Source organism: Sinocyclocheilus grahami, unplaced genomic scaffold, assembly GCF_001515645.1.
Source record: "Sinocyclocheilus grahami isolate Dianchi unplaced genomic scaffold, SAMN03320097.WGS_v1.1 scaffold39.1, whole genome shotgun sequence".
Taxonomy (NCBI): Eukaryota; Metazoa; Chordata; class Actinopteri; order Cypriniformes; family Cyprinidae; genus Sinocyclocheilus; species Sinocyclocheilus grahami.
Window position 1 is genome coordinate 273,664 of NW_015505218.1, and position 15,854 is coordinate 289,517.

The 15,854-nt window shown below is 38.0% G+C and overlaps 1 protein-coding gene across 1 annotated transcript; it reads right to left on the reverse strand.

The window, feature by feature from the left end:
- Positions 1-5,951: 5,951 nt before the first annotated feature.
- LOC107581970 (PDZ and LIM domain protein 4-like) lies at positions 5,952-14,418 on the reverse strand. Its single transcript, XM_016267667.1, has 4 exons — positions 14,395-14,418; positions 13,356-13,555; positions 11,969-12,132; positions 5,952-6,330 (listed from the first exon to the last, which is right to left on the reverse strand). Exons 1-4 carry the CDS (start codon positions 14,416-14,418, stop codon positions 6,173-6,175), a joined length of 546 nt encoding a protein of 181 aa, XP_016123153.1. The 3' UTR covers positions 5,952-6,172.
- Positions 14,419-15,854: the final 1,436 nt, after the last annotated feature.

Below are 15,854 nucleotides of genomic sequence, written 5' to 3' on the forward strand. Positions count from 1 at the left end.
AACTTTAGTCATCTGCATCACAGAAAATAAGAGTTTATTGCTTTGAGCCAAGCAAGTTATCACTCACACACACACACAGCAGTTTCAGTTTAAGCAACATTATCACTGCTGATTTTAAGGAGCAATTCAGATGAAGCTGTTATAAAGCTCTTGTAGTCGTTTCTGGTGAGTATTTGAGGGCTTTATTCTTCATTATCGTTTGAAAGGGCTTGTACTGAACTAGATATCGCCTTCACTGAGGAGAACTGAAAGCTGGGATTTCAGAAATAGTTGTAGGCCTGTGTACTGGACATCCTCGTCGATTTCTGCTTCAAACCGACAGAACTGGAAACCGCTTCCTGCTGTTTTAATTCTCTTTCTGCTTGTCTTTTGTTAGCAAGATTAGACTTTCTTGATTGACTGTTATTCAGTTGAAAAGTAATCGAGAACGCATGACAGCAGTGCTTATTCTGCAGATTTTTATACGTCCTGACAAAGGTCCATCTAATACAGGGGTGCCCAAACTGTGCTGGAGGGCCGGTGTCCTGCAGAGTTTAGCTCTAGCTGCCTCAACACACCTGCCCTCAAGTTTCTAGTATGATTAGTAAGAGCTTGATTAGCTGCTTCAGGTGTGTTTAATTAGGGTCGGAGCTAAACTCTTCAGGACACCGGCCCTCCAGGACCCAGTTTGGGCACCCCTGATCTAATATAACAAGCTTTAAGATGCCTACTTTTCATCTGAATTAAAATAAAGAAATTAGCTGCTGTAGCTGTTTTTTCCCTGCAGTCTTTATTTATTTTTTATTTTTATATAATTTCAACCATGTGGCATCTGCAGATGTATGATGCTAGAGCTTTTCTAATAAGTAGCAGTGCTTCTCTGAGCTTGCAGTTACTTTTTACCTCCTATTGAATATGAAGATCATACATGTTCTGTTGAGTGTCTACAGCTGCAGTGCATTACAGAGTTAAACAGCCATATATATATATATAGAGCATTTCATCGAGTTGATTATGGGACAGTGACCTCGTTGAGAGGCGAGCGTGTAAACGGGGTCATTTCTCGTACAACATTGACACCCGTCGACCACACGGCGGCGCTCCATCCTCGCCCTGACGAGACGCCTGCAGTAGTGTCTCAGGGAGGCGAGAAGGAGACAGGGTTGGGCTAATTTTAAACTGTTGCTTTGGGTTAATGGTTTAACATATAGCATGACTATATCCTAGTATTCCATATTCAACTATTATATTCTTACAATGATAAAACTTAAAGGGTTAGTTCACCCCAAAATGAAAATTCTGTCATTAATTACTCACCCTCGTGTCGTTCCAAACCCGTAAGACCTTCGTTCATCTTTGGAACACAAATTAAGATATTTTTGATGAATTCTGAGAGCTCTCTGACCCTCCCATAGACGGCAAGGTAACTACCATGATCAAGGTCCAGAAACGTAGCAAGGGCATCGGTAAAATAGTCCATGCAACATCAGGGGTTCAACTGTAATTTTACGAAGCTACGAGAATATATTTGTGCACAAAGAAAACAACAATAACGACTTCATTCAACAATTCTTCTCCTCTTCACCTGTATGCAACTACATGCCGCCATTATGGAGCGCGTATCATGACGTTTTTTTGTTTTATCAAAAATATTTAAATTTGTGTTCTGAAGATGAACAAAGGTCTTACAGGTTTGGAACAACATGAGGGTGAGTAATTAATGACTGAATTTTCATTTTTTGGGTGAACTAACCCTTTAACAGTATTGTGAAGGAGGGCCTCTGGTAGGGAGCCTTATGGCAATTGCATATTTTGAGTTTCTGTATTTGGAATAAGGTCTCGGCTATTTTTGATTGGCCATTGGGCTAATTTTGCTACGCAGACCTGGCAACCCAACCCAATCCCATGAAAGTGCGTATAAAATAAATAGTAAACTCGTGGTATTGATACGCAAAAATGGACTTTGGCGTGTATATGCTACGCGATAGGTTTAGGGTTGTGGGGTAGATGCGTATCATATGTACGTGAAAACTGCGTATCATATGCACGCCAACAAATTTCATATATGCACATGAAAACGGCGTATTATATGCACGCCAAACACATGCGTATCATATACACGCCAAAGTCCATTTTTGAGTATCAATACCATGAGTTTTCGTTTTTATTTGATGTACTATTTATACCAATTTTCACGAGACCGGGCTCAGCAACCCTGAGGAGACGGGGGAGAGAAAACCAAGGCGGCGGCCATATATTATTTTAGGTGTATACGTATAAGGAATATGTATAAAGGAATTATTTTAGGTGCATATATATAAAATTTTAAATAATGCAGCCGTACCTGCTGTAACAAAGCATGTTTCTGAATTGTGTCTAATTTGTACAACTTGTAATTGTGTTTCAGGGTCCCCTGTAGGTCATGTTGAAGAGCGCCAGCCTTGCATCTGGCTTAGGGTGGTAGTATTTGCATTCTGCGAAACTTTTAGTTTTAGTTAAGTTAGTTAAGCACCCAGAGCTCCCTGTCAAGTTCATTCTGAAAGATCCTGCCACTGGTGTCCAGGTCCCAGAGACAGAGATTGTTGTACTATAGGGAGATGAGAGGGTCTATATTACTTACTACTGGAGAAAGCGCAACGATTAACTTGGATCACGTGTCCCTTAAAGGAACACTCCACTATTTTTGAAAATAGGCTCATTTTCCAACTCCCCTAGAGTTAAACAGTTGAGTTTTAGCATTTTCGAATCCATTCAGCCGATCTCCGGGTCTGACGGTAGCACTTTTAGCACACACACTCTGCTCCGGTCCAGAGACACGATAGCACGGAGCGGATCACACGCGCGAGTCGGCGCAGACTACAAAATGTATCGGAGCAGTTTGAATTCTACACAGAATGCTATATTTTATAGCAATATGGATGAGATTGTGGTTGGCATACCATGTCAAATGCGGCTTTACGGATCTCAACGGCTCTGAACGGCTCTAGCCCAAGCTGTGATATAAACGAACGCTATTGGCTATTTTAAAAAGGGGCGGGGCTGCTTTATATGTCCCGCCCTGTCTTCCTGTTTCAGTTCAAATGACGTCAACACACAGAGTAACGCTGCGTGTTTCTAAGCATTTCAGGGGACCTTTAAGTGTTTGCCATTTTGTGTCTTGTGCGTCAGACATTCAGCCAAAGGTTCGGCTGAGACTTCACTATGTGGCCCTTCATTTACTATTTGAAGCCCAAACAGAACAAAACCCTACACTTTCTCAAAGCACACACACAGTCCCTCTGTTTGCAAAACCATACACTGGGAAGCGTGTATATGTTCATGCAAACATTTCGATGCGATCTGTGAAACAAAAACCGAGTTTAAAAGTTCTGCAGGGAAACCGTGCACTTGGCAACCCGGGTGTCTGGCTGGTTATTCTGACTATACATGAAAGAACATTTATTGTTTTTATTATAGCTTGGGAGAGCAGGGGTTTCCCTCCTATTGCCTCTAATGACCTCCTTTAGCACACTTTGGGAACTTTGTTTAGTAAGACGATGACATCTTATGAGCTGTTTTGAGAAGCCGCTGGATGTTGGATTCTGTGAAACCACTAATTATACCGCGGTTTGCTCTGCTATATGTTTGCCATTTTGTCACACACAAATACAGTAAAGAAAGAGAAAAACTCAATGACTGTGCCTTTGGCCGCTTTAGACGAAGTTCCCTCTCTTTTCACCAACAAATTTCAGAGATTTCCAGTCATTCGTTGTGAAAAAGATTTAGTAAAAATGATTAAATATAGAGATCACTGTGCTGGATTTCCAGTACTATGTCAGGTACCAGTTGTTAAAATGAATAATGAAAAAAATTCAATGGCGTTTCCTTTTCCATGACACTACATTAAAGCAAGGAAATACTCTTTAACTCTTAAATACTTTCTCGTCAAATCCTGTTTGCTTCTTGTCTTGTATGATAAATTCTACTATTGCAGTTACTATTATATTACATGCCAGAACACATTATTAAGCATGTTTGAGACCTATGAAATGTTCTGGTATATGCTCATAATTCACTATATTCCTGACTAGTTGTTGTAGTCTTGGCACAGATATGGAGTAACTTGGAGCTGGCCTTCAGGAGTTCTTCTGATGGTTGTATAACGATTGCTGATGGTTTTTACAACACACAAGGCTTTTGGTTTATTTTTAGCCATGTTGCAAAGGAAGATCTTCAGATAACTGCTTCTATTTTTCTGCTCTTATTCTGAACCGTACTCCATCCCAGCCCTCTCCACATCTGCCTTCCACAGTTTTGTCCAAACTTGGTCTTGAGAAGTGTGCTGCCAGCACTCTCTGACTCAGCACAAGAGAGATCTGCTTCTGTATGCATGCTTCTGGATCTCCCAGCGGATCTTTCCGACGTTTCAAAACTAGTGACCCCGCTGAAATGACCATACATTTCCATGTTTGATGCTAGTCTCGCAGAAGGTGCAGCATGATCATGCTGTTCACTAGCAGTCTTCCTGGTGCTTTAGAAGCATGAACATTTTATTGAGGAAGAAGAAAGAAATTATCAAAAGAGCAATTCCTAAGAAGGTCTCAAATATTATTTGTTTATCTAGCTAAGCAACCACAGAACTTTCTACAGTTTTAAGACATGGCTATTGACTCACAATTGGATATTTTAGCCTTAAAGGGTTAGTTCACCCAAACGACTTTATTCAACAATCCATCTCGTCCCCGTCACCCTGTAGTGCCATTTTGGAGAATATCAGCTGGATGTAAACCCCTGATGTCACATGGATTATTTTACAGATCTCCTTGCTACTTCTCTAGACTTGGGAACATTTCAGTTGCGTTGCTGTCTATACAGTGCCAGAGAGCTCTCAGATTCCATCAAAAATATCTTCATTTGTGTTCCGAGGATGAACGAAGGTCTATGGGTTTGAAACGACATGAGGGTGAGTAATTAATGATAGAATTTTTATTTTTGGGTGAACTATCCCTTTAAAATCCCCTGGTCGACTACAGTCACTTTTGACCGAAACATTTTACATTTTGACATTTAAATTTTTTGTAGCTTCATCGGAATGAAATTATACTTGGTAACTTTTGTTGCATTAGCTATGTGAATATACAAAAAAAAATCATGGACATAATTCGGATATGTTAAAGGGTCAAAAAATAAAAAGTCACACTGTCATGGTCAAAAATGACGGATATGGGAAATAAATGGATTTTTTTTTTCAGAATGGGATGAACTTGGTAAAAAATGACCAACATAGGAAATTAATGGAAAATGCAAAAGAATACGAAAAAAAATTATGGTAAAAATAGCTCATAAAATTATGTGAACCTGACGGCTGATTGAACCCATATCACTAACCCAGCTATCAGGGAAAGTACAAGGTTCTCCTGCACATTATGAACAAATGTTTGTGCAGTAACGTTAATGGAACGTTCGTTCAAAGTTATCTGGTCTTTAATGATGTTCTATAAACGTCAGCACAAAACCATTATTTATACATTGTTCATGGAACATTTCTGAAATGTGTTTTTTTGAAATGTTACCCATAATGTACCCAATACCAAATATTCCCATAATGTTGCAAAAAATGAAATGTAATGTTCTCTTAAAGTTCACTTAAACGTTTCTAAAACATTTCCAAAACTGGACGTTTTGCATGTTCAGAGAACATTTTAGAACTTGTTTTCAGAACATACATTTTTTTTTATTAGCTGGGAATCCACTTCCTTTTATTAATCTCAATGAACAGTCGCATATTTGAAAGCTATAATATCTGTCAACAGCATTTACAATGGACACATTGTTTCACTCTTCTGTGGAACTTCCTTATCATATGACCTCACTGTTTACTCAGTTTTAGTGGAACTGTGGGAAAGTGGCAACAGCGGTAGAGTGACTTACAGTAATATCTGGATCACCTGTGCAGCGGGAGGAACACATGCTGCAGCAGCTCCGGATTCATTAACAATTACATACTCAATGAACGTGCCACTATTGTTAAAGTCTTTCATTGACAGCAAGTTAAAGCTTGTAGGCTCGTGTATAAAAGATATGGAAACAAACACATGGGCTTCCAAAGTCATTTGCTATGTCTATGCAATACTCTCTAATGTCTTACTAAATGTTCATTTGGGGGCTTTTCTCTATGTATTTAAATAAAACGATAAGAAGCACAACGTCCCACTTACACAATGCCGTTTGCGCAGCGTGTGCACTGCGGCAGCTTCTGTAAGCCGGGGATGGGTGCCAGAGGAGCCGTAATGGGGCTGCCCAGCTTTGGCACTGGGGATTTGACAGGGGAACGCAAGCCTCTGACCCCATGTCTGTCCACGGGTGAGACCCCTGCAAGGAAAATAAGCTCAAGTCAAGTGCACAGAATTTGATATGCTCATATACAGAAAGTAATCAACTATTCAACTAAGACAGGAAGGTTGAAAAAGTGAAAAAGCATGATAGGACCCCTTTGAAGAAGTTGCATTTTTTGAAAATTTTAAACAAAATTCAAATGATAATTGAAACTCGTTTCCTCATAATGGGGCAGCATAAACTTTAAGGAAATATGAAATACAGAGTACTGGCATGAAACTCTAGATGGCGCAGTCCGATAGGTCTAACTCAATCTGACCTAATGACGTCATTATCACATGGCACAGCTGATTGGTTCTCTCCTGTATCGGTAGCCAATGAGCTCGCTGCTCAACATTCAAATATATGACAAGTGCTTGCGGTAGCAGTTGCAGCTTGTTTCAGAACCCTCCACCTTCCCCAGCTCCACCTGTATAGATGCTATGAGGTGATTCATGTATGCTATATGGGGGTTATATTTGCAGCAGCAGTATTTCTTACATGCTCACAGCAGCATGTTGTGGATGTATTGGCAGTAGCAAGTCTCGGGACTTGCAGCAGCAGCATAGCAGATCTTTTCCGCCAAGACCAAATACATTAACATTGTCATGTATATTACCATGCCAATCCCTCCGAGAGTTGTCACGACAGAACTGTGTTTAATATTTCATTTTCATAATTAACTCTGTAAAACAGTCATGATTTAATATAACTAAACGCTCAGCTGATGAAGCACTGATGATATAAGCAACAAAGCAAATACAAATGACATGCTATGGCAGGCATGTCAATGAACACCTATGGGAGGATCTTATGGGCTGTAATTTGACTAAGTAGTCATGGGTATTTTGACAGTTGTTTTGAATGGATGTCGGTGGTGGAACCAGCTTAATGAATCAACTCTTAGTCTGCTGACTAATCTTCAACATGTTTGCCATTAAACTATCTGTTTTTGAGTTTACAATGAAAAAAGAAATAAAGCTGTTTTATACTGTATGAAGAGTAATGGACAATTTTGCAACAGGTTGGTTTCACTGTATGACACTTCTCATTTCTTTGGTGCCCGCAAACAGTGGTTGTCTGTCGCATAACTCTGAGAGCAATTCAGTGAAGTCAAGGCTGTAATGCAATTGGCTATCAGGTCACAAGTTGACTGTTATGTTTCTTCAATGACAGAGCAGTGGAGGTTGTGTGATTTGTTAAAAAGCCGGTGGGAAATTTTAATGCAGAAATTTAGACCATGTAGAAATACAGTATAATTCATGTCAAATGAACAGTAAAAGTATTCCGATGCGATTCACTTTCAGTTATTTTATCTGTCCAAAAATAGTCCGTTATGCTGTTTGATATGATATTTGTTCATATTATTTTAATTCATTATCATAATCATAAACGCTTTTTACTGCTCTCTGTAATTATTTACCTATAGCAGATAATGATTTGTTAGTTTGACACATTCAAAGAAAATTGCAAAATTAGATGCATTACTGGACTAAGTTAATTGTTGCTCTTCCTTTCTCCTAAAATGTCTCCACTAACTTTGTCTCTCCACTGTGTGTATTAAATTACAGTGCTGGGGTAAAGCATTACAAGTAACATGAGTTACGTAATCAGATTACTTTTTCCAAGTAACTAGTAAAGTAATGCATTACTTTTTAACTTACAAGAACATATCTAAGTTACTTTTTCAGATATGTACTGTCATTACTTTGTTTCCCCATGCATTGACTGACAGCTCTCATGTCCCATGTTGAGAGAAATCAGAAGTGCAGAGCGTTGTGTGAGCTGTGTGAACATGTTACTGTAGTTCTAGACTAAATGTGAACATGCATTTACTCATCTCACTCGCACAAAAACCGATTCAGTATTCTTCAGAATGAATAAAAACAGTGAGACGCAAACTCAGAATATGAAACAAACCTGCAGTAATTAAATGTTAACACAAAAATCCTTTATGGATTTAATTCCTTCAGCCTGTGGCTCATTCATTTCACTTTTGGTGTGAAAGGGTTTTTTACATTTGCCAAAAATAGAACTTTTTTATATTAAAAACAAACAAGCAAGCCCAGGCCAGACGAGAAAAAGTCATGCAAATGTAACATAATAATTACTTCCCATAAAAAGAAACTAAGTAATGCAATATTGTAAGGCAATACTTTTAAAAGTAACTTTCCCCAACACTGTCTCCAATTATGCTGCTCCATTAATTCACATACAAATTCACTCTTCAGATAACAAATTTTGAACAATTCTCTTTTCTGGGTGAACTATTGCTTTAAAAAGTGAGAAATAACTCAAAATGTGCACTCAGCAGCTGTCCCTGGAACAAGAGATGGCTGGAAATGAATGTCCTTCACACTTCAGTCCCAGGTCAGATGCTAATCTCCATGCAGGCGTAGCTGAAAATCGCGGGTGTGTGTTAGCTTCAGGGCACGGCTTGGGCCAAGTATGGAGCACAGCTGCCAAGGCCTCCTCCTATCTTCTCCGTTTCAAGCCGAGTCTAAAACCAGTGCCGGTGTAGCATGAGCTCAGTGGAGAAAACCACCCTGCTGCTGGATCAGGAAACATCCGAGAAAAATCTGACGGATAAATGTTACAATGGTTTCCGCCTCCGTCATCTGACTGTTGCTGTGCCAAAGTGAGATCATTAACTCTGTATTATTCCCAACGACTGCTTGGACAGGTTACAACTCCAAACCCGTCAACGAATACCACTAATTACTCACTTAAACACTTGATCTCTGAGCCCTGTGGCTCCACGGGGCTTTAATTCAGTGTGCGAGAGAGTGCAAAGTGTAAGTATAGCACAGTCTAGGAGCCTCTCTACGGGATCAGGCTTAGATAAAACACATTTCTGGGCTTATATGACATAAAGAACATCATTTTGTGGGCTTTTTAGCCTGCAAGAGACTACAGAGTGATCTGGCCCCCCAAAAAAGCCAATGTATATATATTTCTGTTTCTGCAGCGTTGACCACTGTTCAATCTCAATGTTCCAAAATCCTGCTCCACTCAGGACGAACCTTTATGCAAAAATGGAAATGCTCGCGTGAATTTGTGACATTTATACATAAAGATATGACCGTTAACTGAAAGTTTTTTTTGCGCTGAGGATGCACACGCATCTGTTAAAGCGCCTGACAGGGCAAGCCATTACGCTAATGCATTAGCTTAAAGCTTAAAATAAAGAGTTCTCGTGTTTTGGGTAGCTTGGATCACGTAACTCTCCTGCAGCATCTCATTCTGTTTCCTCCACTATTTTAGATGCATTTTGTCCATAGAAAGAAGTAATTCAGTGCTTTAATTTGACGCGACCAGCTGAAGTTGGACAAGTATGTAAACTCCGTTGGACGTGCACTGTGGGCAGACCCGATTAATCGATAATGAGAATCGTTGTCGATGATTTTCATAATCGATAATAATCGATTTTATCGATTAGTTGTTGCAGCCCTACTCCACATAAATGTATATTAAACATTAAGAGCCAGATTTACTAAAAATAATAAATTAGCATGAGACCACAATGACATTAAAACAGAAAGTTTTGCGGAAGATTTACTGACAATGCTCAAATGAACACAGATGCAGCCAGGTCATTTCCATAATAACCAATGCAATTTACCAAGAGCAGCACAAACAAGCAGAGCCGATGACAATCAGGTGCAGGTAATCTACTAACAACACGGGCACAAAATGGGTAAAGACAAAGCTTTTTTGGGGTGTTAAATAATGGTGCAAAAACTGACTACTGTAAATCAGATTGCATGCATTTAAATCCTCTCCTCCCATAAATGTTGTGTCTCAAAGGGAAACTCTGACAAATGCATATTTACAAGGTCAGCTGCAAAAAACTTCAGTCCATGCTTTTTCGCTAATGTCTTTAGTAAAATCCTGACAGCAGATTTAAACCTCAAAAACCGTATTGCGCTGGTGCAAACAGCTAGTAAAACTGTGTGCCACATTGGATAACATTTTCACTTTCGATATAGATGGACAAATTGCAAGGACTATTTACAATTAAGATATACAGATATACAGTGCTTAACATTGCAAGCATGCAGGCAACTCATCATTCAGTCAATCTGAGATTTCACTCATGAACGGCCCATACTTTAGAGTGATGTTTGGACTTTTGAATTAAAATGTTTCAGTTTACTATGATCAGTCCAAAAAAATTAAAATCCAAATAAGCTGCAAAAACTTGGATCCAAAATCCTTGTAATTCTAATATCAGAAACCCAAATCCTTCAAAGGAATTAAAGGGGTCATATGATGCGATTTCAAGTTTTCCTTTCTCTTTGGAGTGTTACAAGCTGATTGTGCATAGATAAGATCCCTGAAGTTGCAAAGACTAAAGTCTCAAAACCAAAGAGATATTCTTTATCAAAGTTAAGACTCTGCCACGCCCCCCCTAAAACGGCTCGTTCTAACACGCCCCCCCATATCTACCTCACTATGTGGAAATATTAGCATAATGCAGCCCAAATGTGCACGCAAAGAAAGACGGCGTGGTTTCAGTAACCGCAGTTAGTGTTGAAGCAGCATGTCAGGGAGACGCTGTGTGTTTCTAGGCGAAAGCAAAAGCACTTTATTTGGCCTTCCGGAAGTAGATGCATTTAGGAATCTTTAAGATGACTTACAACAGAACAGCAATGCATTTTATGGACGACCGTTAGGAGAGGAGGTAATTCTTTTTTTTCTATGACAATCTGGCGCTTCTGAATCAGCTACTGTTTTGTTATTAGTTTAAGTATTTGCTATTGACTGTTCAAATGCGGAGTTTTGCGCATCGTGTGTTTGCGTGTGTGTGCGTGTGCGTGCGTGTGAGAGAGAGAGAGACAGGGACACATCACAGTGGAGTCACATAAGAAGCATTTCAAGGTCCTGGAGTGGCCTAGCCAGTCTCCAGACCTGAACCCAATAGAAAATCTATGGAGGGAGCTGAAACTCCATGTTGCCCAGCGACAGCCCCAAAACCTGAAAGATCTGGAGAACACCTGTATGGAGGAGTGGGCCAAAATCCCTGCTGCAGTGTGTGCAAACCTGGTCAAGAACTACAGGAAGCGTCTGACCTCTGTAATTGTAAACAAAGGTTTCTGTACCAAATATTAAGTTATATTTTTCTATTGTATCAAATACTTATTTCATGCAATAAAATGGAAATTAATTATAAAAAAATCATACAATGTTATTTTCTGGATTTTTTTTTTTTATTCTGTCTCTCACAGTTGAGGTGTACCTACGATGAAAATTACAGATCTCTCCATTCTTTGTAAGTGGGAAAACTTGAAAAATCGGCAGTGTATCAAATACTTATTTGCCCCACTGTAAATAATGAATAAATAATTCTCTCACTATTTACCCTCATGTTATTCTAAACCTGCATGACATTCTTTCTAGCAGAATGTTTATTAATGTTTGAATATTTGGAAGTGCAAATATTAATTTATTTCACATGAGTAGAAAAATGCAAGTTATTTAGACTTAAAGGTACAACTGATAGAACTACAGAAAAACATATGATATATCCATTTTTAAAATCGCATACTCAGAAAAAAGACTACATAGGACAATACCAGTAAATAACAATTTCGACATACATTTTGAGAGAGAAATAAATCAAAGTAAAACTGACCCCCATCCTCAGCTTCCAGGATTCCCTGCAGGTATTTGAAGGAGCCAGATTGTTTGGGAGCTGACACAGGTTCCTCATAGTCCTGAAGCATCCTGTAGACGTCTGACTGCGTGTCGAAACCGTTGGGGTTGCCTGATGAATTCACTGGCAGTTCAGGGCTGAAACTGAGAGGAAAACACATCCAGATCTCTTTCTCTTCCAGAAACATCTGCTATTGCCATATGTTTTCAAACACTTTCTCAGTGCATCAAGCTATTTATAAAAGCTGAAGGAATGGAAGCCAATGTAATTGGTTTAAAAATTCTCAACACATTAGTTCTACCAGTCAAATGTGTAAACACAGTAAAGCTGCATACTGTACTAAACTTGCAATTGTTAAAGTTGTAAATCATATTTATTACTTTTTTATCACAATATCACAATTATGTGAAAATAGAAGTGACTTACAAATAGTTTTACTACTTTCAGGGTTCGAGGAAATATTTCTGGTATCACTTTCCACCTGTTAGGACTTTTGAAATATTCCTTTAAAAGTAATTTCCCTGATGTTACTCCCAGAAATGACATGCTTCATAATTAGAAAATAACAGCACAATCAATTATCAATTAATCTATTATCAACAGATCTGATGAATTTTAGTTTGTCTTAATGAACTGATACAATTGCAGAAATCAATAAATAACAATAGCTAAAAGTTACAATCAACGCAACAATTAACTTTAACAAGAATTACCCTAATAATAAAGAATGAGTATGCATTAAGACCTTTGAAGGTACTGAGGTTTTTTTCCAAGTACACAGCAGGATTTTCCTGTTGGAAGTTTCCATGAGAGTGATCAGTGTTATGACAACTTCTACCTTAAGTACAGAAGGAATTCATAAACAGTGGATTTGTCATCTTCAGAGTAAACAGTGGGATTTGCAAGCAACCAAATGCTTCTCTATCACCCTTAACTAACATAGTGCTTCAGAAAACTCAAGGGTGTTTTGCAAATATCAGTGCAGCAAATGTTCCCTGAAGACTCTTCACTCACAATCCAGTTCTAACATGAACTCATTTTTTTCATAACAATAGGCATGAAGAGCTGTAATATCTTTCAGTCTGAAGTGTTTATTGTTGTGTAGTGCTCTGAGTGAAGACAGGACCTGTGCTGTAGATTTCCAACATGGGAAAGATGCTCAAAATTGCTTCCTTGATAAATCACAGCCTTGTGAGGATCATAAATATCAGTTTCTGGCCGTTGCAAGAGCAGTGTGGTTTGTGCTGGCTAGAAGTTAGCGGTGTACAGAACTGACCTAATTTACCTAGCGTGCTTTGTCTAATTGTTATTCCAAAGAAAAATGCTTTATTCCTGTGCATGTGTGAAAAGCTGTGAAATGGCTCACCTGTGAGGGGAGCCCAGGCTGAGGCCTGCCATCTGCTTCGGTAGGGCACCATTTCCGTTATTGTGTGAATACAGGCCTGCTGGATTGTTGTACGTAGGTCTGGAGTTGCCGTTATTGTAGGGCACAGTGGCTGTGATGGGACTCTTGGGGGATGGACTCTTGGGAGTGGGGCTATAGCCGCTGCTGATTGGTCGAAAGGTCTGTGAAAAAAAAAGTGATTTTAATTCCAAAAATGCCAAAATACCAAAGCAAATGATCCACTGTTTTACTAAAAGCAAATCCTGTCTGAATTGTAGGGATGTAATGATGCACCCCGAGCCGGTTGAAAATCGATGAAAATGTGACGATTCAAGTCGGTTGAGATGTTAAACGAATCGCGATACCGTTGGGTGTGGGTTTATATGAATGCATCTCTGAAGAGAACTAACTGTCTTCAGTAGAGTTTCGATGGTATTTTCTTTCATCTTGTCTCTGTATAATGCATATTAAAGTAGTTCTTATAAGCGCAGCGCTGCTTTGTTTACAGTGGTAACCAAAGAAACGCTGTATCTCTGCTGTTCCATAAGCGCCACCTGCTGGCAGAGAGTGAATCTGCATCTCATTCAGCCTGTGTGCTTTTATGTAGCATAATTTCACAAAGTTAAAGTTGGACCATTCTGTTTTTGCTTTAAATGCTTTTTCTATACTAGGTCTATTTTCTGATGTAAAATGTGGACATGCTGAAATTTCTTAAATAAATAAATAAATCCAAGCTTGGAAAGAGCATAGGCAAAGCCTATGTTTATATGAAAACATTTCTTTTGATTTGTACTATTAATTTATATATTTATTTGATTTAGGATTTGTTTTGAAATTTTTGTTATTTGATATAAAATATATTTCAATTTCACAAAGAAAGGTTCAGCATTTTGACAGCATTTTCATTTAGAATTTGTCTTAAATTTTGATTTTGTTCAAAAAATCATGATAAAATCGTATCGTGAAACCAGTATTGTGAATCGTATCTCATTGTGAGTTGAGTGATTCGTTACATTCCTACCGAATTGAGTCCAGCACGATCCATGACTGGAACAGTAAAACAGCCTTTGACAAGTTTACACATCTGACATGCACCCAATAAACAGCTTACTTACAAATATGCAAATATTGACAGTTGCACACAAATTCCCATCATACACATTCCCCTCTGGTCAACTCAACGCTTAAATACAATCTATTCTATAGCATACATTTTATGACATCAGCAATCATTTAAGGAAACATATTTGAGTTACTGTTTGCAGACGGAGTAGAGATGCCTTTTTTTTTTGGTAAACAGTTTGTCTGAAGTAGCTTATTTGAAGACTAATTCTGAGAATAGAAGAAACTTTTTCTCAGTATGAATGTCAGCCAAATTCAAAACTCTGCATGCCAGAAATACCAGGCCAGTTAATCTACGTCAAGTTCAAACAAGCATTAATAAATTCTGGTGAAAATTCTGAAGTCCAAATGTAATATGTACATATATTAAATTTCCATATATGAACTACATTGTCATATGAAGTAAACACATGAAATCTATTAGAAATGGAAATAAATAACATATATCTCTAACCTATATAAATATGTATTTTTAAGATATCTGTAATAGATTTTAAGACATGCACATGTACAGCCATCCTAAAAACTGTAAGTACATGTAAAGCAGTACAGAAAGACGGACATGTATTTAAAATATTACAAAAACATATAAACATACAGATTTTTGTATACATTTACATTTATTCATTTAGCAGATGCTTTTATCCATTGCATACATACAATATTGTTAACATACTGTACATGGTTGCTGCTTATAATGCCATATAAAAAAATCATCATATAAATATTAATAGCATATGTACTAGCATATGTAATAGTGTAAATGTTTTAACTGAGATTTTATTCCTTTTTTATGTGTTATATGTTTTGTAATATATGTTTGTATGTTTCTCAGGAGATATTAATCCTCCTGTCAGGCTGTTATTGAAAATAAGAACTTGTTTTTAATTAACTTGCCTGGTTAAATAAAAGTAAAAAAAAGTACATAGACAGTTATTTTAAATTGTAACAATATTGTAACAATATTTCACAGTAGTACTTTTTTACTGTATCTTTGGTCAAATAAATACAGCCTCGGTGAGCAGAAAAGACTTCTTTCATAAAATGTAAAAAACCTTAATTATTTAAAACATTTGACTGGTAGTGGGTAGGGCTCTGTCTTTCAGCTCCACAGCAGCGGGGCAGAAAGATTCATCTGCAAACCACATTTTCATCTCTTTCAGGAAGAGGTTCTGTTTTCTGTTGACAATGAAAAGATCTCACATCCCTCTGTATTATGGTAAAAAATGTTCCAAGGGCAACAAGTCAGTATGAAAATTGCATTTCTCATTTTTAGTGGACAGAAGCTAATTTAAAACAATGTACGAGACTATTTCGATGCGTCTGAATGCTTTAATAGGTTCATATGCATTTGATCAT